Genomic DNA, 24,990 nt, shown 5'->3' on the forward strand with positions numbered 1-24,990 from the left:
CCTATGTTTTGTCACAATTGAACATAACTACCATCTACTGGATTTAAAGATGTGTGGCATTTAGTAGGTCAAATGTCCTTTCTCATAATCTTAATGTCCATGCTACACCCTTCCACCATATTTCATAAAAATCTAGTTGGTAGTTTTTCTGAAATCCTGCTGACAAACAGACAAGCAAACTGCACCGGAAACAAAACCTTCTTGGTGGAGGAAATAAACAAGCAGCGCATCTTTTAAGAAACAATACCAAGTAGCCGCCATTCCCACGGTGTATTTCCAGACATTTCCAGGACAACAGTGAAGCACTGATTAATTACAAAGGCAAAACGACTCATTGTTTGCAGATTTTGCTATTCTGGCTCTAGCAGGTGCAAAAGAAAACAAGGTGGATACTTTGGAAAGGAGGCCAAAGCTACCAAAAGAGCAAGAAAAAAGCACGGTCAGCGGCAGCAGAAAGATACAGGAACAAAAATCTCGTGCTACTACTCTACAACCACGACTTCAACTGAGGTATCGTAAAAAATGTCAACTGTGCATCCTTAATGCAAACACCTGTGACAAGCTGGGCTGGAATCCTTTGTGCCAGCGTGCTTGTGTACCCCTTATCTGTGTGCACAAATGTGTTTATTTGGTTTATGAGAGTGTGTGTGTGTGTGTGTGTGTGTGTGTGTGTGCGTGCGTGCGTGCGTGCGTGCGTGTCTCACCAGTGACAGCAGGTTGAGGAAGAGCCCGGAGTGCTTGCGGATGAGGTTGTACGCCTGGCAGCACAGGTCTACAAACAGCTGGAAGCGACTGGTGGGACGTTCGCCTCCATTGATGACGTACGCCATGTCAGAGGTCAGAACGAACGGAGCTCGGTCTCTGATGGGAAAGAAGCAGGGGAGGAATTCAGATTCCAATTTAGCTCTGAAAGTGTGAGACGAGAAGTTGGAGGGAAAGGGTTGTGGATCAAAGGTTTAAATCCCTGGGAAGACGTAAATTTTGAAAGTCGATGTGTTTTCTTCCCTCAAAGACTAAAAGAGAGCCAGCTTTCAGCAAGTTATTACAAAGCCTCTAAATACATCAGTGAGAAGATGCTGAAAGGCCAAGAATAGAAGACTAGTAGTAACACAGCCAACCTGTGTGTCTCAGATATGAACCAGGTCAAACCTGAAAATACAAAATAATCTTGCTGTGCAGAAATACAGCAGCTCCCACACCTGACATTCACAAAAACAAAAATCATCTATCCTTTAAGTGTCAGACCGGAAAAGTAGCAATAAGTGTGTGGGAGATATTGACCATTGAACATAGTGCCTTATGTTCAGGGGTAAAAGTAATTGGACAGATACACTAACAGTTTTAATATCTATGCTCTCGTCACTATAATGGGTAACGTAGCCACACTTTGACAAGTGTAGTGATGTATTTATTTACAGTTCTGGAAAGGAATAAGCATTCCCCACTGAAATCAGCTTGCACAGGACCTTTAACTGCACTCTGATAACTACCTGTTATAAAAACAAGAAGACAGCAATCAGCATCCTGGTTGTGGAAAAACCTTTAAACCCTGACAGCGCTCCGAAGCACATTTTATCTGACGAGCAATTTCACACACACACACACACAACGATACACACCAAAGATCACATCTGATTATCACCTTTTAAAGCTGCCAAACATCTGGGCATGGCCCAGGAACTTGCCAAAGTCGATGTGAAACATGTGACCAGTGGAGCGCAGCATGATGTTATCATTATGGCGATCACAGATGCCAAGTACGTAGGTTGCAACACAGCATCCAGCACAAGAGTAGATGAAGTTCTCTGATGCCTGGAAAGATGAAGAAGAGATGAAGAAGTATTGTTTGGTTGACTATAGTGCAAGTGCTGCCATGATGTTGTTAAATATAAATATGATTTTGTCAGAGAGGGCAAAATATGTCTGACCAGAGAGACAAAAGGTATTGCCAACTTTTCCATATTTGTCAAGCAAACCCAGGTATTATGAAAAGTCGTTTCTAGACTTTGCTGGACTGCTTAAGTTCAGGGTCAGACTTTGTGCTGTACATTTTTAGGATCAGAGGTTGGGAGTTGGGAGGAAAGTTTCACATTTATAAGTGTCAAAGGTCACACGTTTGACAACTGCAATAAACTTCAAGCATCCATAAACTGTGTTTTGGTCAAAGGAAACAACATACAGTATGACTCTCTTTCCAACTCACATCATAAGGCATTAAAAAGAAGCTCAGTGGTGTATCTGAGGTTCATGATGTACGTGACATTATGCTGTTAAACTGCTATGTGAGAAAAATTATATTTTGCAAGACACGTTCATTTATCAATAATGACTGCAAGTGCATCATCCCCCTGACATAAAAAAACAAATAATAAGACCCCATGATGGCATTACAATTTTCACTTCACTGTGTGCTATACAAGAACAGCTGCTGGGGCTTTGGAGCAGTAGTTCCACAGCTGTTTCTCCTTTAAACGTGCAAGTGCAAGCACATCCTTTGTGTGTACCTTCTCGTACTCGTCCTCGGCAGGGTTGTACTTGCGGAGCCACTCTGCCAGTGGTTTGTCTTTAAAGGATCCGGTGACGCCGTACTCCACCTGGATCTTTCTCAGGGTGTCGGAGGACGGCACCAGCTCCACCATGCCTAAACAACAACAACAACTCTTTTATTATCACAATGTCAGCATTCAGGCACCGAATGTATGATATGGTCGAATGGAACGACAATGCTAATATCATTATTCAAATGTATGAATGAATTTACGAATCAGTGTATGCTTTTGTGATTAGGTCATCACAGTTTTATCAGTTTGGCTGAAGGACAGGATTGTATTCATAATTTTTGTCAGTGCCATTTAACATCAACTAAATACTTCCTTCTTATACAAAAAGATAATGTTCCTGTTGCACATGAGTGCAGCACAGTAATGTTCTTTGAGCAGGGGGAGTAAAAACTTTTGTGAGTATGAATCCAAATGATATCACTTGATCAACCATCAGCATCCGAGTTACACACATTTGTGTGACCGCTGGTATTTGCGCACTTGTGATTTCACCATGAAACTACAACTTTAGCACAGACTGCACGTCAAATTCTGTGTCAAACTCTGGAAATCGGCATCAGAGACCCTCGAAAGCTTCAGAAAGCCCCCGGCAATGAAACAATGAGCTGGGCTTATAAAAGTGTGTCAGATCAGAAGTGCTTTTCTTTGATATTCACGAGGTTGTCCACTTTGAATTTGTTCCCCAGGTTGAGACTGCAAATACCGAGATCTACTGTGATGTTTCGTGGTGTCTGAGAAATGTTGCACTTCAGTAAAGAGATCTGTTCTTCCTTTGGCCATTTCAGTCTGAACAGATAAAAAGGTCCTTTCTGAAGTTTGAGTGTTCCTATAATATGTCTGTGTTTGTTGTCAAAGGTACATTTAAAGGTTGACTGATGTGTCTGTTACCTTTGTCCTTGTCGGTGGAGATGCATTTAAAGTTGACAATGCGGAGGTCCAGCCCCTCCCGCAGCCAGATGCGGTCCATGATGCGAATCATCTGAAGAGCCAGCATGTCCTGCCTCAGGTCTTCTCCCACCTGTTACACAAACAGACAAACAGAGAGGCAGATTACGCATAAAACACTGTGCTGTTGTAAATACCGGTTGGATTTCCTTTCAGCCACCAGGGGGTGCAGTGTTCAGATAAGCAGAATTTAAACAACAGTCAGTTATAAAAAGCTTGGGTGTACCTGATGACAACTTCCCAGTTTAAACAAATGGAACACGTGTGTGTGTGTGTGTGTGTGTGTGTGTGTGTGTGTGTGTGTGTGTGTGTGTGTGTGTGTGTGTGTGTGTGTGTGTGTGTGTTGTGTGTGTGTGTGTGTGTGTGTGTGTATAGGGTACCTTGAACATAACATTGATCTCTTCACCCAGTGGGTCGGCATTGACCAGAGCCAGCTTGAGGGGAACTGCGTTGGAGTTGAAGAAGGAGCAGGCCTACACAAACACATGCACTATGATTTTATCTGCATTACATCACACTGTTATGTTGTCTTTTAAGAAAACCCAGTCATGCCTTTTCTTTATTAATTTTTCCATTAATTCTGGATGTTTTCAAAGCCATTTGCTCTGTCTCACCAACCCAAAAGACATAAACTGTTTTCATTATGCATCAATGTAAATGTTGCAGTCCAAAGACTGCAGCAGGATGAAAAATTGATTTGGAGTACAGTCTTATACAGATGTCTATCTGGTAAACTCACACTGATGTGGACAGATGGAACTGAGGCAAAATGTGTCTGGATGATATCTGTGTAAGGGATGCATGAATGTAAAGGTCTACAGAGGTCTACAGGGTCTACATTAAATAAACCATACCTGTCTCCACAGAGCCTGAGCAATGCAGGCTGCTGAACCACAGAGATTAGCCAGGATGAGTCACTAGAGACCATCTTCTGTGTCCGATTAGAAGACACTTTATCACCCACAATTGTACCAAGCAGTACTTAGGAGAATACATCACATGCAGATGTTAAGAATTTAAAGTTTCTTATAATCTGTGATAAATATCTGGATAATATTTGAGAATATATGCATGTGTTTTATATTTTGGTGTAGCTGTAGCTTAACGAGCTCATTTCCTCAGTGGTTTGAGGTTCTACAGCGAGCGTGTGGCTGTTCCTTTTTCCAAAAGTTCAGTCGAGGTTTCCTCCCTTTGCTCTCTGTGTATTTCTATTCAGTGTTAACGTTATGAATTCATTGCAGCCAATCCTTTGTGAATCAGGTATATCCAGTGTAAATGTATTATGCAATTATAAAAAATAGCTGAATATTACTGAGACCCTGATTTTATTTCATGTAAAATTGACACCTTATTATTCATTGGAGAGAGTGTGTGTGTGTGTGTGTGTGTGTGTGTGTGTGTGTGTGTGTGTGTGTGTGTGTGTGTGTGTGTGTGTGTGTGTGTGTGTGTTACCTTGATGTTTTGCTCCTTAGCCACCAGACTGGGGCTGAGGGGCAGTCGACAGCTGTTTCTCTGGAAAAAGTTCTGGATATTTTCAAGGCCTTCCTGGAGTGCTACCTAAACACAAACAAAAATACACACACAGATGTGAATACAGACACACAATTACAACCATATAACACTTGGCCTGTAACACGAAAGTGCACACACACAGACTAACCTGTCGGGTGGATCCCCCGGCCTGTCTGACCCTCTCCGCGACGGCTCCCAGCAGGGTAACCAGGTGAGTCTGTTTCTCCAGCTCCGCCCTCAGCTTGCCTCCACACAGACACAGCAGCGCTCCCAGCACCCGCTCGTAGCGCCGTCCCCAGGCAGGATCCTGCACAGCATCCTTCAGCAGCCTGTGACCATTAAACACATCCGACAAATGAAATCTAAGCGAAACTTCTATTTTACATACCAGCTTGCCCTCAAGTTTTTATCAGGATCAAATTTTAAACTTTGTTAAAGTGTTGATTATTATCTCAGCAACAGTTCAAAAACAGAAAGAGCTGCTGAGGACATTTTGAAACATAAACATGTGGCTCTCTGCACCACCTGTCTCCTCACAAACGTGAGTACGCAGGCAGATCTCAAACACTCTTTACAATCCATGTATTTCCTTTCATGGACAATGAGGTTTGAGGACAGGCAAGTGTATTTGTGTGTTCAATTGGATTTGTTGCACATTTTTCAAGTACTGCGTGGATGATGACATAAACGCAATTGTGACTGAAACACTATTGTGATGTGAACTCTGGGCAGCAGGGGAGTCAGGCGGGGAGTGATCATTCTTGGGCGTGGTATAGATTAGTGGTAGCTAATGTGGAACCATCGTTAATCTGACCTGTTTGTCTGGAAACAACTGTGCTCGTGTTGTGTGCTGGTGTTTTGTGTGCTGCTGCAGACTGACCAGTAGAGGTAGTGGGCTATGTTGATGTTGCCTTGTGCTCTGGACAGCAGGAACATGACGAGGGCGTTCTTTAGGTGACACTCAAACTTTAGTGCCTTGAAAAAGAAAAATTGACTTTGAATTGTAGTTGGAGCAATTGTGAGTGAATACATGAGACAAAGTGGTGAAGAAATAGGTGGACAAGTGAGTGAAAAAAGGAATAAGTAAGATTGAGTTTCAGGGACTCAATATAAATGATAGAGTATTTGAAAAGTGGAAATAAAGTACATATTTGTGGGTGTATTTTTTGTTTTGTTAGCTGTACCTGTACAAGCTGTGGCAGATAATCCGCCAGCTCATCATCACTGCTCTTCTCAATCCAATTGACAGCCACACGTCTCACTTCAGTATCCGCAAACCTATACAATAATACAGTACAATTACACACAAGGCAGTTTGTTTTCCACTTTTCAACAAGAAAAATTATCACACATATTTTGCTAACCCTACTCTGTATTATAATGTGAAGCATTTTCTTCTTGGTAAATTATATTCCATTAGTAAGTATGGATCACAGTGTGTACTTTGAGTCAAGCAGCTCCAGCGCAGTGACGGGGGGCAGGGTGGGCCAGTGGTGCAGCAGGGAGTGGATGTGAGCCATGCTGGCCCAGTCCCAGCTGGGTGCACTGGCCAACACCTTGGGGAGGCTGCTGGGATGGTCCCGCCGACAGTGTAGCCGATGGTCCCATAGGAGCTGGTGATCTGCCCGCTTCAGCCTGGAGACGGTCAAAAGTAGACAGGAGACAAAACAGGGTTTGGATTTACAAAAAAAAAAAAAAAAAGGATATCAATTGGAAATAAATGGAAATAAATCTCCCACTGGTAGGACTTTCACCATCGCCAGTGAAGATCCTCAGTAGTCCGCAGTCATAGACTAGCGAGTCAGGATAGCTTGAGAACGTGTGTATAAGTTTGTAAATGTGAACCAAATTCAAAATAAGACACATGTTCAGATAAGCTTTCCTCGGCAAAAAAAAGGTACAAGAATACATCATATGATGAGACTTGGGAGTCACATGACATCAACTGAATAAACCAAACAAGAAAACAAAATGTATTTAACAATTTTGAACAGATCTAAAATTTCCTATCCGTGATAGCACATAAAGCAAGAGTCTCGGTATGTCTGTGGCATGATGCATCATGGTCTCCTCTGGTGGGCCCTCGACACAGCTATGTCACTTTTTGAAGCTCTTCTTTACCTGAAAAATACCTGATGTAAAATTCCTAGCCGTACTTGACCCTGACCTCCTTGTAGTAATGGAAATGATAATGTTGCAGGGATTGATGGAGCATCACAGACACACACACACAAACAGCACACGACATATCAGTGAAAACGCAGCTCCAGAAGCCCTGTGCCCACAGAGGCTGGAGAAATGAATGGGCAGGATAGAAAACAGGCGGTGAGAGCCCAGTGAGAGAGGGGTCTGTGCTAAAGTGCTGGTTGAGTCTCATGGATGTTGGCAGCGTTGGAGAGGAGATTTGGCTGGCTGCAGGCATAAGAGAGCTTTTAGCTGGGGCCCGTAGCAGCTGGAAGCAAACAGACACACTGGAGTAGACAACATACAGGCGTTTATGGACAACTGTGGCTGGCAAAGTCGGTGGCATCTTTCAAAATCTCTTCTTAAATCGAGTAAATCCAATGGATTTGGGTGGTCTGAGAGAAAGCCAAAAAGCTGTCTGCTGAGGGGGATAAATTTAACTAGGAATACTGTTTCTGTGCATGTTTTTTTTTAAACTCTCATAACCCTAAGCACTGTAAGTCTAGTATAAGCCCCTACCAGCAGACAGTGGGCTACAATTACAATTAAAAGCATATACATTCAATTCGATTAGGTGAAATGTGTTCAAAGGGCAAACACTCCTTTGCAAACTCGGATACATAGCCTTAGACTCTTTTATCTACATGGCGCTATGTAGGAAAGAAAATTTAAATATCAGGTTTTGTTGCATTTTTCACTCAAGCAGACATCTTAATTTAAATTTGAGAAGTCATTTCACTATCCAGCAGCTGCTTTGAGCCTCTTGTGTTCATACAGCACATCTGTTTTGCACATTAGCCTGAAGAACTTTAAGACTACCTCTCTAGTGGCATTAACTGATATCAATGCTTGTATTTGAAGCCATTCCTGCAAACCAAATTTCCGTCACAAACTCTCCCCGCTGAAATGATGAAAACAGCAGAAGAGGCCGACCCGTCGATTGTTAAAATTGCTCATACATTTTGTATTGCAGTCTGCCCTTTACAGTTTTTAAAACAGGAAGAAGAATCTCCTACCCGAAATTTGAAGCTCGGCTACAGATTTTCTCCAGTTTGCGTCGGAGGTCGGGGTCCAACTCCTCCAGTGTGTGGGGCTCCGGGCTGGGTGCCTCCTTCGGTCCAACATATAAAACATCCACTGCTGAAGTGGGAAAGTCCACCTGGTGGTAAAATAAATAATTGGAGTTGGGATCAGTTAGTACTTCTGACCTAACTGTAACTCAAGAAGAAGATTTGCATGTACCTGTACGACCACCAACATAGACTCTTAGATACTTCCTAGATCACTGTCAGCAGTATTTGGACAGTTACAGATTTGCTCCTCGGGTCTGTGCTCCAGCACAGTGAATTTGAAATAAAACAATGAATACTATCCTGAAGAGCCATTTCTCTTTGTAATTTGCATAGGCTCACATCATAATAGGAGAACCTGTAGGGGAGATATAGCTCCTTTAACACAAGGCACCCAAAATGCAAGAGTTCAAAACTAATTGGACACTAAGTGTTTCTTGGGCAGCCGAGTGTCCAGTCAGCGTTTGTTCATGCAAAAACGAGCTCACATGTAGCTCACAGTTGACTGAGAGTTGACATTTAGATTGTGCAGAAGTCGAATGACATTATGAGTAACAAAGAGGTGACGATGCAAGCTGGTAAAATAATAATGAGGTCCAAAAGGAGATCTATCATACAGATATCAAAGTTTACCAAAATCAACATTTGGGTTCATTCTAAAATGCAACAGTGCACAGAAAAAAAAAAAAAAAAAAAATCATTGGAGGACATTACGTCATTCAGCAGTAGAACAACCTTAAACATAGCAACCAAAGAGCTATTCAGTGTGAAGGAGAAATATTCTTGACTGGCCAACAGTCGCCTGATCTCAGCCGACCGAACATGTACTCGACTTACTTAACAGGCTGAAGGCAGAGAAACTCCACAACAAGAAAAAAGTGAAGTCTGACTGCCAGGCTCAGTGACTGCAAAATTGTTTTCCACAAACTACTGTAATTCCTATTTTTGTTTGACTTCATGTGTATCTGACTAGTTACTTTTGAACCGCTAAAATCTTGGGTACTGTGTGTTGAAGCAATATATCTAACACAGTTTTCTTTACAGTGATGTAAACCGAGCATCATAGCACAGTGTCCATTACTGTACTTCAAATTGAGTGTGCTGAATTATAAAGCTGCAAAGAACTTTGTAATTCAGCAAAAAGCAAAGAACACAATTGTGCGTATTAGTGTCCCAATAATTACAGCCTGAACTGTATCCATGACACTTTGACAATACAATTTCAGTAGAATTGCTTTAAATATTGCACTATCAATATGAACAATATTATGCATACTGATGCTATTTTGGCAGAAGCTACGAGCAAGAACTCCAACCTGTAGTACGACCCTCTCTGCAGGTACCCTCTTGCGGCTGCCAGTAGAGCCAGTGGCTGCAGCAGGTCCCTGGGCAGATGACCACAGACACAACAGCCTACTGCCCCTGGCAAGTACCCTGTAAGTACCACAGTTAGCAATAAATAACAACAACAACAACAAAACTGTAAGAGCAAGCAATGTCACAAACAGCATTCCTTACACTGTGGCAAGGACAAGTTAGAAACGCATGTTCATCCCTGGTTTGATGATGTTGTTTATCAGCTTGTATAGGTTTAAAAAGTACATATTTCTGTAATTTCAGTGCAGGACAGTTTGATGAGAAGTTCAATCCTATAATGTGAATGTACATAAAACAGTATTACAGCCACTACTGGCTGTTCTTCTCTCCTCTCACCGTCTGAAGTCAAAGAGGGGCAGAGAGACTTTGCCCAGTAGCTCTGGAGCTTTCCTTTGTTTGTTGGAGTCTGGGGAGCCGCTGGCATTCTGGTTCAGCACCCCGAACAGAGTCAGGCTCAGTATGGACTCCAGAGGGAGCAGCGCTACGGCTATAGGGAAGTTAATCCTTGAAGAGACAAGGCCGATATCGGCAGCGTGGAAGGACAGTACAAACAGCGTAGTGTTAGAAAAAAATATTGAACAGCAAAGAAATTAAGAGAGGAGAGGAGGTTACTTACAGTTCGTCCCATTTGATGTGGTAGAAGAAGCTTCTGTATGTGCCCACTCTCTTGGACTGGACCGGTTTAAACAGGTTCTTGTCATTGTGGGTGAGGGAACACATCAGGAAGTACTTCTCATAACTGAAACACAACAACAACACAACAAGAATCGCTTATGTGTCTATTTGTCTATGATTTGGCACAAACAAATCAACTGATTGGAGGTTCTATCAGATACACAAAGGTAGGGGATTTGATAAAAACATCCAAAGTTTTGTGTGGTTGAACATAGATGGACAGGTTGCAGATACAGACATAAAAAAGGCACTTATATAAATATGTACAGTGACACTTACAATAGTGCTGCAGGAGTCCCATATTGGAACATACGGTATCTACACTTATTAAATATGTGCCAACCAATCACAATGAGAAGCTGACAATGGTATAACACAGATTATTTCAATTTATGTAAAGACACGTTACAATAACATTTAGTGTGTTTTTAAAATCCAGAATACACTGAACAAGCTTACTTAATGTATTTTCATGTTCTACATTACAGATACATTGTTTTAATGTTTTTCACTAAAAACAACCGTCTTGAACCTGAACACTGATAACATTGACGGCCTGTGTCCTGGTATTATTAAATCCTGAACAGCCAGCACAGGTGATATCAATCATTGCGATTAGATTGTTTTTAAAAGAAACCACAGTTACGGCCTAATGCTTTGTATGCCGCCACCAGCCAGCCAAGATGCATTAAACATCCATGACTTGTCATACAGGGATATATACATACGATTCATTTGACTTTGTTGAGCTTTGTTGTTCTAATTCAGATGTTTGTTGACTGTATTAGTGTGCAAATTCATTGAGAAAAACAAAAGAAATGCTGTGCCACTAAAGCTGACTGATAGAACTCAACGTTGTAGCTGTGACTGTAGTCAGTGCTTCAAATATAGATGTTGCTGCAAAGAAGCAGTTAAGTTCTAAAACTGTTGCACAATTTCACAGCTGAAGCAGCCCAGTTCAGCCAGCCTGATCTGTCGCTTCACTGGAGATGTTACATGTTAAGGACCTCCCTCAAGGGCACTTCCGTAGTGCACATGAGGCCCAAGGTCAAGTGCTGCTCTGCAAATTTTCAACTGGCGTAACTTCAATTCACTTTTCTTCCACTTTTCTTCCACTTCCCCAATTTGAGCAGAGCTTTGCTGTGAATCACACAAGCGTGCTCCATGTACCAACAGACCTGTTCCCCAGAAAACATGTGGGCTTCTTGTACCAAGAATGTACCATATCTACTGAAGAGTCCCAGAAAGTCTTTTAAGTGAGCTGACATATAGAACACCAGGGCCCTGGAAATGGCACATTTAAATGGAATGACTATCAATGGTGTTAATTAGCCGTGCAATTTGATATGTCAAGAATCTCCCAAAAAAACCAACAAGAACCAAAAAAAAAAAAAAAAACACATTTGCAAGTAACAGTGCAACATACAAGATGCTGCAGGAGATTTTAATACTGCATGGCAGAATTTCCCATAGTTTATGAATTTACTTGTGGTGGAGGGTGCTGCGGTGCAGAGAATTATGCTGTTTAGAGGGTGAGACTGTTACCTTGGTTATTTTCTATGACTACAATTTAAAGACATTCCTCAAACAACATTGGTAGATGCTACAATTTAAAGATGTCCCCTACACACCTCACATGCAGACTAATGGTAGATTATACAATTTAAAGATGCTATCTCAACACCTCACAATTAGTACATTCATATAATTACAATTGCCACCAAATCACCTCTGTGCAGACTATTGGTAGAGACTCCCATAATTACAATGGCCTCCTAAATGCCTAATACATATGCTATCAGTAGGTGCAATAAATTATTGATATTCCTTAAATGCCTCAGATTATCTGTTGAAACTAACATGGCGGCTATGCAAGGACTAGCCTCAGTCAAATAAGGTTACGAAAATTAAAAAAGTGATTTTATCTACCTGAGCGGGTCTTAAATGTACCTGGGTGGGTTACCCAGGAAGAACCTTTGTATGAGAAACACTGTATGAGCAGTACACTCTCACACAGACCAGAGAAGAGCTCTAATCAGGAAGTTTCTTCCATTCATCGAAAAAATAACCTCTCTGTTTTAATTAAATATGTATATGAGTAATGAGAAAAATCAGTTACACATTTTCACGACAACCGGCTTGATCCATTGCTCGGTGCCATCTGCGTTGGCAGCTCCACCACGCTGGCAGTGCCGTGGCATCTACTGAGGCTGCAGATGGATGACACGTGGGCCACAACAACTCAAACCTCAATATGGAAGTATTATAGTCACACCACAACACAACAGATATGCCTTGCTACTCGTCTGGGCTGGGAGATACTGAACTCACCCGGTCCCTCTGGCTTTGGGTTGTGAGGAGCTGAATATTTTTGGGGGTGTCTTTGGAATAACGATCACTGCACTAATGTTTATTGTTGGCTTAAAATAGCTGCAGGAAGGAGGAGGCTTTGCCGGAGTAAATAGGCCTGTTATTAAGCAGTTCCTCTCTTCATGAAGGCCTGAAATGGCCAACCAGAAAATTACCATGGAAAGAAGGTCCTACAGCAATCCACAAAGACAGCTTTTACAACTGGCTTTCATCTCACGGCCAGGGTTATAGTCTCTAGATTTTTCTTATTTCAAACTGATTCATTTTATTCAAACTTTAATCTCTTGACCAGACTTGGTCTTGGTTTGGGTTCAATATGAAGTGTATAAGGACTTTGCCTCAGAAATAAAACAAAGTCCTATAAACCTACAGCTGAGGGGAACAATTGATTTTTTTTTTTCCCCCACAGGAAGAATACCAAAATCATTTTTCATACATTTGTAGATGCGATGTCGTCGTACTGTGGAGGGGCTTTGCAGAAATGTACTGATCCTGGTCACTGACGCATGACAGAGCTGGGAATGGAAAATTTGGCTCAACTTTGTTCCAGACACACACAGGAGATAAAGTCAGGGTGAAACTGGACACTGTCATGGAAAAACAAGACACGGGGAGCAACACCAGAGTCGCTTGTTTAGTAGAAGAAAACAAGGCTTTCTGCTGTGACAGCACAGCTTGTCAAGACTGTGTTGTAATATTGTAGCAACACAGAAATACACTCGTCGGCCTGAGCTCGTGAATTGTTATCATATGAAACCAGAATTGTTGATATATTATTGGCTGCTTGTGAATTTAAGCTTTTTTTGCTGTTGCACTCATTGCATGTACTTAGTCAATCAAGTGATTACATCTCTGAATTGCCTTCTGTCTTTAGACAATTAAGTGAAATGTGGGTGGTGCTAATAATACTAAGCAAGTGGGTGATCAGGCAAGAACGAATGGATGAAGAAAGGTAGTAATTATGCAACAGAGAATTGAAATACTAAAGCCTGGATAGGATTTGTGGCAAAATATAACGTTCTGACGCGATACACATTCAACTACAGGCATGTGGTTTTAAGCTATAGAGTCATATAAGAGTATCTCCTTGTTTCCAACTAACAGAATACACAGCTATTTGAGGGAGGCTGTGGCTCAGACGGTAGAGTGGGTTGAACACCAATTGGAAGGTTGGTGGTTCGATCCCCAGCTCCTCCTGTCCGTATGCCGAAGTGTCCTTGAGCAAGACACTGAACCCTACGTTGCTCCTGATGGTGTACCATCGGTGTGTGCATGTTCTCCTGATGGCAGCGCCTTGCACGGTGATCTGTCTCATTAGTGTGTGAATGGGTGAATGGAAAAACATGTTAAAGCGCTTTGAGACCGAAAGGTGATAAAGCGCTATACAAGTACAGACCATTTATTTACAAATGAGATACGTCTTTTAAACTGTACAATGAGAAACATTTAGTGCTTCATAAATACCCAAATATGTAATTTTTAGAGTTGTCCTGCATAAATATTATCATCTTATACAATTATTTACTTTATGCTTCTATTAAGCTACATAGCAGCAGATCTGTGTTCATCCTCTGACTGTTTACCTGCTGACCCAGTTGGCCGGGATGCCGTGCAAGGCGAACAGAGTGAACTGAAGGTGGTCTGTGGTGCCAGAAGCTTCTCTGCTGCTCCTCCCCTCTACAGCTTCCCCGTCTGCAGCCTGGGGCATCGGAGGGGAGCTGAAGCAGGCGGATGGTGGACAGAAGGAGCGCAGGTAGAGCTTGGCCAGGTCGTAGACAGCCCGTGTTAGCAGGGCCATGCTTTCCTCCACGGGACTGGTGACACCTGTCACGAGTCAGTTGGGGATCAGTGAGAGGTCATAGAGATATCAACATCATAGATGGGACAGCAAACACAGAGCATTTCATTGTTTTTTTTTTCTGTATAGATGCAAAAAAAAAAAAAAGAAGGCCAAAATAGTAACACTTTTTAACAAAGAACCTCTAGATGAATAACTGGAGTGTAACAGTATGAATGTACAGATCCTACCATTTGATGACTGACCAGAAGATGTAGAACCCATCTGAAAAGCAAGACATCATTGTCTTTGAAAGGCAACCCAGTATCTAAACAAAACAGCGTATGAAGGTGTTGTAACGTGTGTCCAGCGTGTGTCAGCAGCCCACCTTGGGTGAGCGTGTCCTGGGTAAGTTGACAAAGTGTCGCAGCCTTTTGATGGCCTCTGTAACGGCCTGGGTCTCCACCTCATCCAGAGCACAGCACAGGTTCTTCACAGTCTGCACCACCCGGTCCACTGTCTTGTATTGGGTACTCTGAACGCACAGGTACAGAGCAGGTTGGTAAAGCAGTTGTGTTCTAACTGCATCAGTCTTCAAACAAGGCTCGGACATCAGATTTCTGCACGCTAAAAGTGCATCATTTACTGCACATGATGCAGTTCTGTCCGGGCTGACTATAATAAATCTTGAGATCATCATTAGTTTTAAGGTGGTGGTGTAGTCTCACTTCCTGTTCTACTTTAAAGCTGCATTTAATTACCTCCCAAGAACCCACATTGGCTGAGAAGCAGATGTGTCATTTGTAGAAAGCCTGCCTTCCAGGAACAACTTGGTCTTTCAACATTTATAAGTCAAGTATTTGAAATGACACAAAAACCTTCAGGAGATTTGAAAACAGTGCTTTGAGCCTTTCGTTATACTATTAAATTCTATACCATATCTCTGTATTATAATACTATGGGACAGGCAAAAAGTTCAAAGTGCAATATTAAATTTCCAGACTATACTTAAAGACCTGGAAATCATCAGAATCATTTTCCATCCTTTTCTTTTCATTTACAGTCCTTCACCGGAACCACATGTACCTCGTTTTGGAGGCAGATGTTGACTTGATTGTGATAGCCTTCCAAATAGTCCACCAGGCCTTGTCTGCAGGAAGACACATGGATATTATATCTTTATCAGTGATGATCAGATCCGGACTGAGAACAGAAAGTTTATTTCATTTAACTAAAATGATGAGTAGGCCTGAAAATAAAGTAAAAATAAAAATGAGCAAATAATTGTTCTTGTCAAAACACAATACAAACAAAACAAAAGAACAGAGACAGAAAACCATGTATAAATCACACAAAGCCACGTTAAATTCAATTATACGCTTTTAGGAAAAACTTCCACCTCTTTTTTTCATTTCCAAATTAAACAAAAACTTTAAGTAAATTCTGAACACCACACTCATGATGCAACTGAAAGAAAACCGAGGCAGAATTGTGATATATCTAGAGGTAGAAAAATAATTTTGTTAAATTGTCTCTGACATTCACTGCAGACCCTTATACCTGGTGACATTCTCCTTAAAAGGCCTCTCCACCTGGCCCAGTGGCTTCTCCAAGTCTACAGAAGAGTTGTCATCTTCCATCTAAGAAAAAAACAGTAATGATTTCCCAACCAGACCTAAAATTATGTGGTGATAATGATTCATTATGATTCTTGGAACTTAGAAAAACACAAAACATGTGCAGGTCATTTAGAAAAATGATATATTGTACAAAATGGAGACATGACTAGGAAATCTTCCAGCATCTCTCAAAGAAGAAAAATTTAAAACTCAGCTTTAAAAAGAGGACTAGAGAACAAAGAAGCTTAATTCCATCAGTTATTTTCTGTTGTCTGATGAGTTCAGACTTATAGGAACTCTTCAAAACCTGTCACCACACACTAAACGCCTTTAAAAATAACACACATCAGGCTGTGGATCTCTCTTTAACACCTGAACCAAAACCTACTATTTTTAAATACCTACTGTACATATGACGTGTCCACATACATGGCTGACTGAACAAAAATTCAGCAAATGAGGATTACGTGTTGTAGGTTTCCAACAGTTAAAAATTAATCTATGAATCTTGCTGGCACAACTTGAAATGTCTTGTGCCAAAGTTCGGTAAAAACCTCCTATAAAGAGCTTATACAGAATTCTAGCTTGATAGAGTGACTTACACTGCGTGCCAAGTCCCTTCTCATAGTTGAGTGAGAGAGCAGTTGTAATGTGATCTCATTCTCCCACTTCCTGCAGTTCTGGACGTACTCATGACTGCCGAGGCTGTGTTTACTGCGGTAAACAGGGCAACAGAGAGGCAAAGTGAAGAATATCACACTATATGTTAGAAATAATAATAAACAGTTAGAAAACAAAAACAAAGGCGCAATACAGACTTAACGGCACTCCGGTGGAGCGGATTTTGCTACTTCTTTGATTTTTAACTGTAGTCAGTGAGGATTATCACTCATGTCATATACAATTCACAAAAATGTAAGGTGTGTACATCTTGTACATTTGTGCTTATTTTGGAATAATACGCTATTTACATTGTGTTAGCATTATTGTATTTGTTATTTTTATCAACCATGATATGATGCAGCGATGACAACAGTCTCCCTAATTAGCTTTAGGTCACCTACTATGACCTGATGCGTGAAAATCCCTTTTCATGTCAATCTTTAGAAATATACTCGGGAAAAGTTGGCTTCCCTCGAAGAACCTATTTGTTACAGAGTTGATGTTTACGACAGATTTGACTAATTGCAGACAGAAAGGTCACTGTGGTGGCATAATGTCCAGAAGTAAAATTAGTAAGGCTTGCATTCACTTGTTTCATTGTTGTGACAGGCGTATGTCACTAAATTAACTGCCAAGAGATAATATTACCAAAGCGTAGCATTTTGCCGACAGTACATAGCTTTAGACCTCATCCTAAGAGGACCATCTTTCCTGCAATTACTGATGAAGCAATGATGTAACTGCTGAAAGCATCAAAGCGTTCACAATAGTCATGACTCACAGGTATCATCCTGTGGCTTTAACTATATGTGTAGAGTCTGGAAGTAAGTAAAACACAAAAGAGGTCTCTAACTGTCTCTATGGTAATCTCAAAAATGACAAAAACATATTTCTCTGATTATGTAATGATTACATACATAATATAATGATATTACTTAGTATGGGCAGTCTGAATATGACTTAAGCAAGGCTGTGAAGATTAGTTCCAGTATACTGTGCACACACAACATTAATCTCAGCAGCAGTTCTAATCACGACAGACGAGGCATCTGTGAACATTTGGCTGTACTGGGCCTTTTAGTGCTGTTGGAGGGAAGCAACCGTTCCCATGTATCCCAGAGTAGAATGAGAATTTTCATAGTGGAGGAGGGTGAAAAATGAGGGGGGGTTGTTATCAAGGTAGAAGTGATAGAGAAACGTGTTTTTTTCTCTCTAGTATCGAGAGAGGGGGAGATGGAGGAGGGAGACAAGGGCATAAGAAAACAAATGAAAGCTATTAAAAAAAACTCCTGGGAAAAGTAGCTTCTCGCAAAGTCTTGACAAGTTCATATTTTGGGAGATACTCACTTCTGCAGCACCTCCTCTTGCCCACAGACTTTGAGCAAGTAGCTGGAGAAGTCCACCTGGTCCAGGTCATCGTGGACCCAGCAGAGAGTCTGACTGATCAGCAGCTCCACCGGAGAACTCACTGAAGGAGCAAAGAAGGGATGGAGAACAATGATGGAGGCAAAGGGAGAGGGTGATCATGGAGGGGTGGTGACAGGAAAGAGGGAAGGATGGAACATAGGGAGAGGATGAGGAGAAATGAAAAAAAAAACAGAAAGATCAGTTGCTCCATGTACCACACTTCAGTTACAGCAACACAATGCAACTTATACGAACAAGAAAACGTCTTCTTGTGGTGGTTTTTCTTTAAGATTTTTCTTAAAAGGAACCGAGGAATTTGGAGCACCAAAAACATCATATACCAACAGTGAATTTAACATATGACAGACCTACAGGTTTGTAACCCACATTAGAAGGTTCAAAGGTCAAGCAAAATTCCCCCAAATTCCCACAAGAGTTTCAGTGGTGGTTAAAAGACTGCTCTTGTAGGTGTGGGAACCGAATTTGAAGTCTTAAAGTTTCTCTCTAACCATAAAACATCCTGCCACGTTTTGAACAGCTCAGGTTTCATATTTCAAATCAAACCTGTTCTGGGATAAAAGGACTTAGAGCGATGTGCTGTGGAATGATATGAAGTGAGGGGGATTTAGGGTCAACTCTAGGTGTTTGTGTATCCTCTGATAGCTGATGGCCAAGACCCGACCGGGTGGAGAGCGTAACCTGACACAGCAGATTACTCTGCTGTTTGGCTACTTCTACAGAGTTTTTAAAACACTCTTAATATACACAAACACACGCCAACAGATATAAAGACAGATAGGGACTCTTCACACACAGACACATCTCGGCTTTGGATTAAGTACCCACGCTCAGGTTACTTAAGAGACGTTCTCATAGACACACAGAGAGGGAGACCACCCCTGGATCCAGCAATAACAGACCTCCACCCTTCAGAAGAATGGCGAGTCTACCCTCACTGCTTAGACCACTCCTGTATTCCTGTATATGTCTGTGTGACAGCGGTGGTGCTGCCGGCCTTACACATAAGTTACATGAGTGTTTTGTAACAAAGCAATTAGACGGGCCACGCCCCGTTTTGGGAGCGCTCTGAGGTGGGGGATGGAATGCAGGGCATTTTTGAGGGCACCGGTTAAAAGAGGAGAAAATTCCCCTGTTGCATGCTGGACTATTTCACGCATGGTTGGGGAATGGTGTTAGCCGGGTCACACATGCAGAAATTGAGTCCAATCCTTTTAATGTAGGATTGATTTTAGAAGAGGTAGTGAGAGGACAGAAAAAAGCCAGAAGTCACCCTGCAGAAGAACAATGTTACAGTATGGCAGAAAGTGGAAGAGTTTAAGGCTAAATTATAAGCAAATTCAAGACATAGCAAAACAGTTCTAGTGACTCCCTAATGCTAAAAACGTATCTTTTCTGCATGTCACGCTAAATAATTGCAAGAAAATTAGCATGTCGCCCTTGACAAATAAAGAAGGAATCCTCGGATACAAACTGTAATAACATACATCATCTCCCTTAGTGTTATCTTAATGGATTAGGTGTTATGGCTTTTCAGAATCTTTAAATTTACATATAGTCTCATCCAATTAGGCCAGAGCAATTTCATCAGAATTAATGTACAGGCAAGTTTTGCATTGGTATCCTTCTCTACCCGTGAAACCAAGTTTAAATCCTGCACCTCACTTTAAGAAGACCATATTTGTAAAGGTTTTGTGAGTCAGTGGCGTTCTTGTCTTTATGTGTGAAAGATATTAGAAACACGATGGTGTTTCCTCTCCAACACCCTCGAAGCCGCAGATAGCAGCCTGAGCCAAACTCACAGCATTTCCTCCATCCCTTATTCATCTTCTCTTCGTTTAATCTATTTCACAATTCATGCTATTCTCTATATCTGTATTTCAATTATATTTTTCATTTGCTGATTCACAACGTTCTTTCTGTATGAATTAAGTTGCTTGGTTTCTGTCTTTATAAATTCATGTCTTCCCCCCCCCTCGTCTCATTTTTCCCTCTCTCCCTCTGCATTTTCTCTTGCTCCTACACTCCTCCCTCTCTGCGTTCCCTCTCTCTTTTATATTTAATGCATTGCCCCACCCCCTCTCACTCCTTCCATCTCATCTCCCCACCCATGGTATGTATGGAATCCCCAGAAGCCTGTAGTAGTTCATAGCCAAGTCTTAGAAGAATCAGACATCTTCCTTTCTGCCAGATCATTTGAAAATGGGCAAACATTTCCAAACATCATAACCTCCTCTTTGAACTGTTGGGCAACACATTCTTTATGAGGCCAATCATGCAAAACAACATCACTCGTTGCTTACATTTCACATAATTACACAGTACAATCAGGGGGAAGTGAGTGTAATATCCTTTTACAATCTTGTCTAAAAGTTACACAATCTAGACATTTCCACAGCTGATAAATGATAGTGAGACGCTGAGAGAGAAATCAAAGAAGAGAGGGACAGTAGAAATTGTTGAGTAAAGAAAGAAAAAAAAAGGAAAGATGACTTAAGAGGAAAAAAAGAAAGGTCAAAAGGGACAGAGAAGAGGGCAATGCATGTCTTACGTGTTATTTTAATCTGTAGTCTCTGAGAATATGACAAAATCAGGAGACTTTGTTGAATACCAGAGAGAGACAGAGACGAAGAGGGGAGAGGGGAGAGGAGATGGAAACAAGGAGGGAGGAAAACAAGAGCGACACTGACAAAGAACTGCAGGATGAAGAAAAAGGAATAGAATAGAGCAGCGCCCTTCCTGTTCTCTTTCTCTTTGCTTGGAGTAGAACTGAGGCTTATTGTTCCTATGAGCAGATTTCAGTCTGATCATAGGACTCTGAACACCACCTATGTGGGTCAACACGCTGCTGACAACATAGGAAGTGATCTAGGAAACGACGAAACAGACGTCAGACAGGGAGAGTAGGAAGTGTAGTGTACTTAGGAAGTGACCCGGGTACTGGGATTAAAGGAGGTGAACTCAGCACAAGCAGGAAGACGAGGTAAACAAGGAGTCAATGCAGGAAACTAAGATAGTAGAAGGATGTTGAATGAGGAAAGTAGTAAATATACTTCCTATACGTTGTAGCTGTTAAAGTGGGCTATTCAGAGTGGTGTCTGGGTCAGTAGGACAAACATGAGGAATATGGGTAGTATATTTACTACTTTCCTCAGACTGCGAGTTCTACTCTAACGAGGAAAGTAGTAAATATACTTTCTATAGGTTGTAGCTGTTGAAGTGGGCTATAATATATAGTACACAGACAATAAAACATATTCTGACAGTGACATACTATACTCGGATCAACAGACAAACATACACACAGAGTGGGTTAATGCTGATCCTCAGGGACCCACATAGGCGGTGGTGAACTTAGTCACACAGTTGGGATAATATGTCTCACAAAAGAGCCCAATGGATTGGCTGACAACCTCCAGTGTGTTTGGCTTCAGATCCCAAAAGACATGTCAGTCACAGTGGTTGTAGATTTGTGTTTGAATGATGAGGGGTTAGCCAATTACAGCTCCCAAAACACCCAGGCAACAAAACCAAAAATCTGAGTGGGGCCTTAGGAAAAACAAAAAAACTAAACTAGTCTCCCTTTTGCCCAACTTGGCTACTCAAGGGTGAGGGGGGACAAACCTTTATTTGTGCGGAAAAGGAACGTAGTATACTTCCCACGACAGGAAAAAAAAAGAAAATAAAATGAGGTGGGGAGGGGGGTGGAGGGTTTGGCAGCTGTGAATGTCGTTTCCTCCTTCAGAACTTTCTTATCTGCAATCTGAGCTGCTCACTCTTAAAGGCAAAGGGGTACAAAGTTTCTTTTTTGTCTGACTTAACTGTGACGGTATACCAACTGTACCGAGGATTCCCTGCTCTTCTCCACAGAGACATTCTTGCAATTAACTTTCACCCAAGGAGATATTTCTAAAGTACAACATATGGGGGCAGCATTTTCATGATTCATTTACAGTTTATGTATGATCTAGTGTCACAGGAGTTGGTTGCATTGTGTAAAATCTGCCATATACTCTTGTCTTTTATCGTGTTTAAAATTTTAAAAAATGGTTCAGGATAGACATTTTATGTCCCCGGTTGGATGCTTACCATCACAGGTGAAGGTTACAGGCTGCTGAGACTCAGAGATTTCGATAGAAACCTTGACAGAGCAGCTATTGTCACCCCCACTGTCTCTCTGGGTGATGACAGGGCTGAGGACGAAGCCGGGGTTGGTTGCAATGTCGCCATGAGGGAATTTGGATCGCAGGCTGGTGGGGGAAGAAAAAAAAAAAAAAAAAAAAATCAGAGCAGAAACAATGTCAATACTTTTTTTTTCCATATTTTGGTCTACTTGGCCAGTGAGAACACATTTGGGGAAGCTAAGGCCAGCCAGGCATATGAATCAGATCGCTTGGATGAGACTACTGGGTGCAGCATGGGCAGCGGAACAGGAAAACTGGATGGAGGGGAGAAACAAAGGAGGGAGAGTCATTCTGAATAGAACTGGTATTTATATGGACGCTGAGAAGGTCATATAAAATCATTTGAAATGTAACGCATCTACATGAAACTACCAGGTCTAAATAGCCTACATGTGGTCATCACTCTGCTTGATGATAAAAACAGTATGAAAATAAGAGTGGTAAAGCTCCTTTTAATTGCAAGCTATGTAAAGCGTTTGTTGATCGATATGCATGCAAGGAAGTTGCAGGGCAGACAAGTTAGATTGGGTGTTGACTTCATAATGAAAGTGGATTCCCAGAGCAGAGCATCATCATCGCTCCACCCAAGCTAACTACTAGAGTGCGAAATTCTGTCCAGCCTCAGGACATGAACACAACTGCAAAACATGCAATTATGTGTCTACATGCATGAAAATGTGTAAGGATGTAGTCTACACACAGAAAGAAGGAACAAATTCTATATTTGCTAGGAGTGGTTGTTGTCATGTGAAGTCCACATGTTTCAGGTTTTTCCTGCATGCTTGTTAAGGAGCAGGCCAAGACTCCTGCAAAAATATTTTATACTTATTATTGCCGAAAATTATTAATTTACCTTTATTTAATTTTTTTTTAATTGATAGCCTCAGACTGATGTATGTTATAAAACCATTTTACCTAAATCTGAAATGTTAGATTATGATTTTGACAACACAACTAAGTACTAGTCATTCATGCCAATTTATATTTTAGATGAAATATATCTCTATCTAATTGGACGATTTCCTGCCAGTCTGGAGGGAACAGATGGACTGGCTCCGTCCACCTATTGCTCACAGCTTCGGTCTTTTCTGTGATTATAGTCCGGAAACCCTGTTTGCATGAATGTTCGCTCAAACACTCTAAGGGACTGACCAATCAGTGACCAATCAGTGACCAGTGGGGGCGGCTAAGTGGATGTTAATGAAGCATTTTTAAGATGTAGTTCCAGCATGCCAGCTAGATGAAGCAAAACAAGTAGTTGTAGCAATGCCAGCAAATATCGATGAATGGTCAATTACCCAGATGGACCCAATCTGGGTCCGGTTATACCAGGCAAGGTGATGGATACGAGAAAACACTGATTGCGGGTGCGAATACGGACAATGATGTGTCCATTTCTCCAGATGATTAACACCGACTGTTAGCTCGCCTGCTTGTCAGTAAAGTAAATGATGTTTGGCAAAAATGATGATTCAAAAGCTAACACTTAGTGCTTTAAAGCCACAAACTACATTGTACTTTTATTTTAGTGTTTTAAAACAGCTGGAGGTTAGTGTGACATGATGTTCTATTTTATTATAAGTGTTGAATCTAAGAAACAAGCGACAAAACAATATGGTAGAGTTGTAGCTATATCTGTGCTTCCCAATAGGTGGTTGTATTTGAACTTTCTTTAACTGTAGGTGGCGCAGTTGGCATGTGTAGAACTAATCTGAAAACAACTGATAGGCTCCCCCTTGTGAAAAATCTGTATCCTGCTGAATGTGAGCTGGGAGTGAGATAAAGGCCAGTTACATATTCACATAAAACATATTCCAAAGAAGCAAACAAGTTGAATAACATTCCAAAGGAGAACTTTATTTTCATGCCAGCAGGAAGGATCTTACATTGCTACGTCTTCACAGAAGGCGACAATCTCCAGGTTCTGAGCGTCCTGTTCCTCCAGGGCGACATTCTTCACCAAACCTTTTCCTTTTCCCTTGTCCTGCAGGAGAAGAACAGTCAGACAAGCATACGTAGGGTCAAAGAACAGGAATAATACACACCTGCTTACATACTGTGAACAGTAGCAGGCCAGATACAAAGTGAATGGCTCTGTATCATCTTAGTGATAGCTTTTCATTATATATATATATATATATATATATATATATATTAAAATCACTTAAAATCTCTTTACATCAGTTTAACAGCACTGGCTAAGGGCAGCAATGCTAAGGGTCTAAGGTGATTTGTGTTTATGGATTGTTGAAGAGGCCACTTTATCAAAAAATACCTCAGAGCTATGAATCTTACAGTGTGAAAAAACATGTCAGCAAGGGCGAAGACTTGACACTAAAAAGACACGCATAGGTCTCCAGCTCTTTTATGCTGTTGCCTCTTAAATTGTGACAGCATTAGTTAAACATTGAATTAAGTTTTAGTTGTTAAAGCCTACATTTGGATTAAAACACAATAAAAATTACACATTGCAGAGCATTAGCTGGATTTCTCTTGTATTGAAATTACTTTCATGAGATGTGGAGGAAATGTTTTCATCAAATCTATTCTTTTTACTCATGAACATTTTAAAAACTGAGTTGAAAGAGCTGTAAATCTGTCTCTTTCTGTCTCACACGTGTGCATACA

The 24,990-nt window shown here is 41.3% G+C and overlaps 1 protein-coding gene across 1 annotated transcript in view; it reads right to left on the minus strand.

Annotated features, from left to right (window-relative positions):
• pik3c2a (phosphatidylinositol-4-phosphate 3-kinase, catalytic subunit type 2 alpha) overlaps positions 1-24,990 on the minus strand; it is a 47,194-nt gene that overhangs the window by 6,112 nt on the left and 16,092 nt on the right. The window contains exons 3-25 of the mRNA XM_069163467.1: positions 24,249-24,346; positions 22,268-22,428; positions 18,101-18,221; positions 16,693-16,804; positions 16,032-16,111; positions 15,558-15,621; positions 14,860-15,006; positions 14,723-14,756; positions 14,278-14,518; positions 10,266-10,388; positions 9,986-10,153; positions 9,589-9,706; positions 8,219-8,361; positions 6,462-6,653; positions 6,203-6,296; positions 5,899-5,993; positions 5,167-5,347; positions 4,959-5,063; positions 3,887-3,979; positions 3,450-3,579; positions 2,505-2,641; positions 1,643-1,812; positions 705-861 (exon numbers count right to left, since the gene is read on the minus strand). Coding sequence (XP_069019568.1) covers positions 705-861; positions 1,643-1,812; positions 2,505-2,641; positions 3,450-3,579; positions 3,887-3,979; positions 4,959-5,063; positions 5,167-5,347; positions 5,899-5,993; positions 6,203-6,296; positions 6,462-6,653; positions 8,219-8,361; positions 9,589-9,706; positions 9,986-10,153; positions 10,266-10,388; positions 14,278-14,518; positions 14,723-14,756; positions 14,860-15,006; positions 15,558-15,621; positions 16,032-16,111; positions 16,693-16,804; positions 18,101-18,221; positions 22,268-22,428; positions 24,249-24,346 — 2,964 coding nt within the window. The remainder of the gene's footprint in view (positions 1-704; positions 862-1,642; positions 1,813-2,504; positions 2,642-3,449; positions 3,580-3,886; positions 3,980-4,958; positions 5,064-5,166; positions 5,348-5,898; positions 5,994-6,202; positions 6,297-6,461; positions 6,654-8,218; positions 8,362-9,588; positions 9,707-9,985; positions 10,154-10,265; positions 10,389-14,277; positions 14,519-14,722; positions 14,757-14,859; positions 15,007-15,557; positions 15,622-16,031; positions 16,112-16,692; positions 16,805-18,100; positions 18,222-22,267; positions 22,429-24,248; positions 24,347-24,990) is intronic.

This window comes from Embiotoca jacksoni, unplaced genomic scaffold, assembly GCF_022577435.1.
Source record: "Embiotoca jacksoni isolate LCO1_2020_lvr unplaced genomic scaffold, fEmbJac1.0.p SCAF_3, whole genome shotgun sequence".
NCBI lineage: Eukaryota > Metazoa > Chordata > Actinopteri > Embiotocidae > Embiotoca > Embiotoca jacksoni.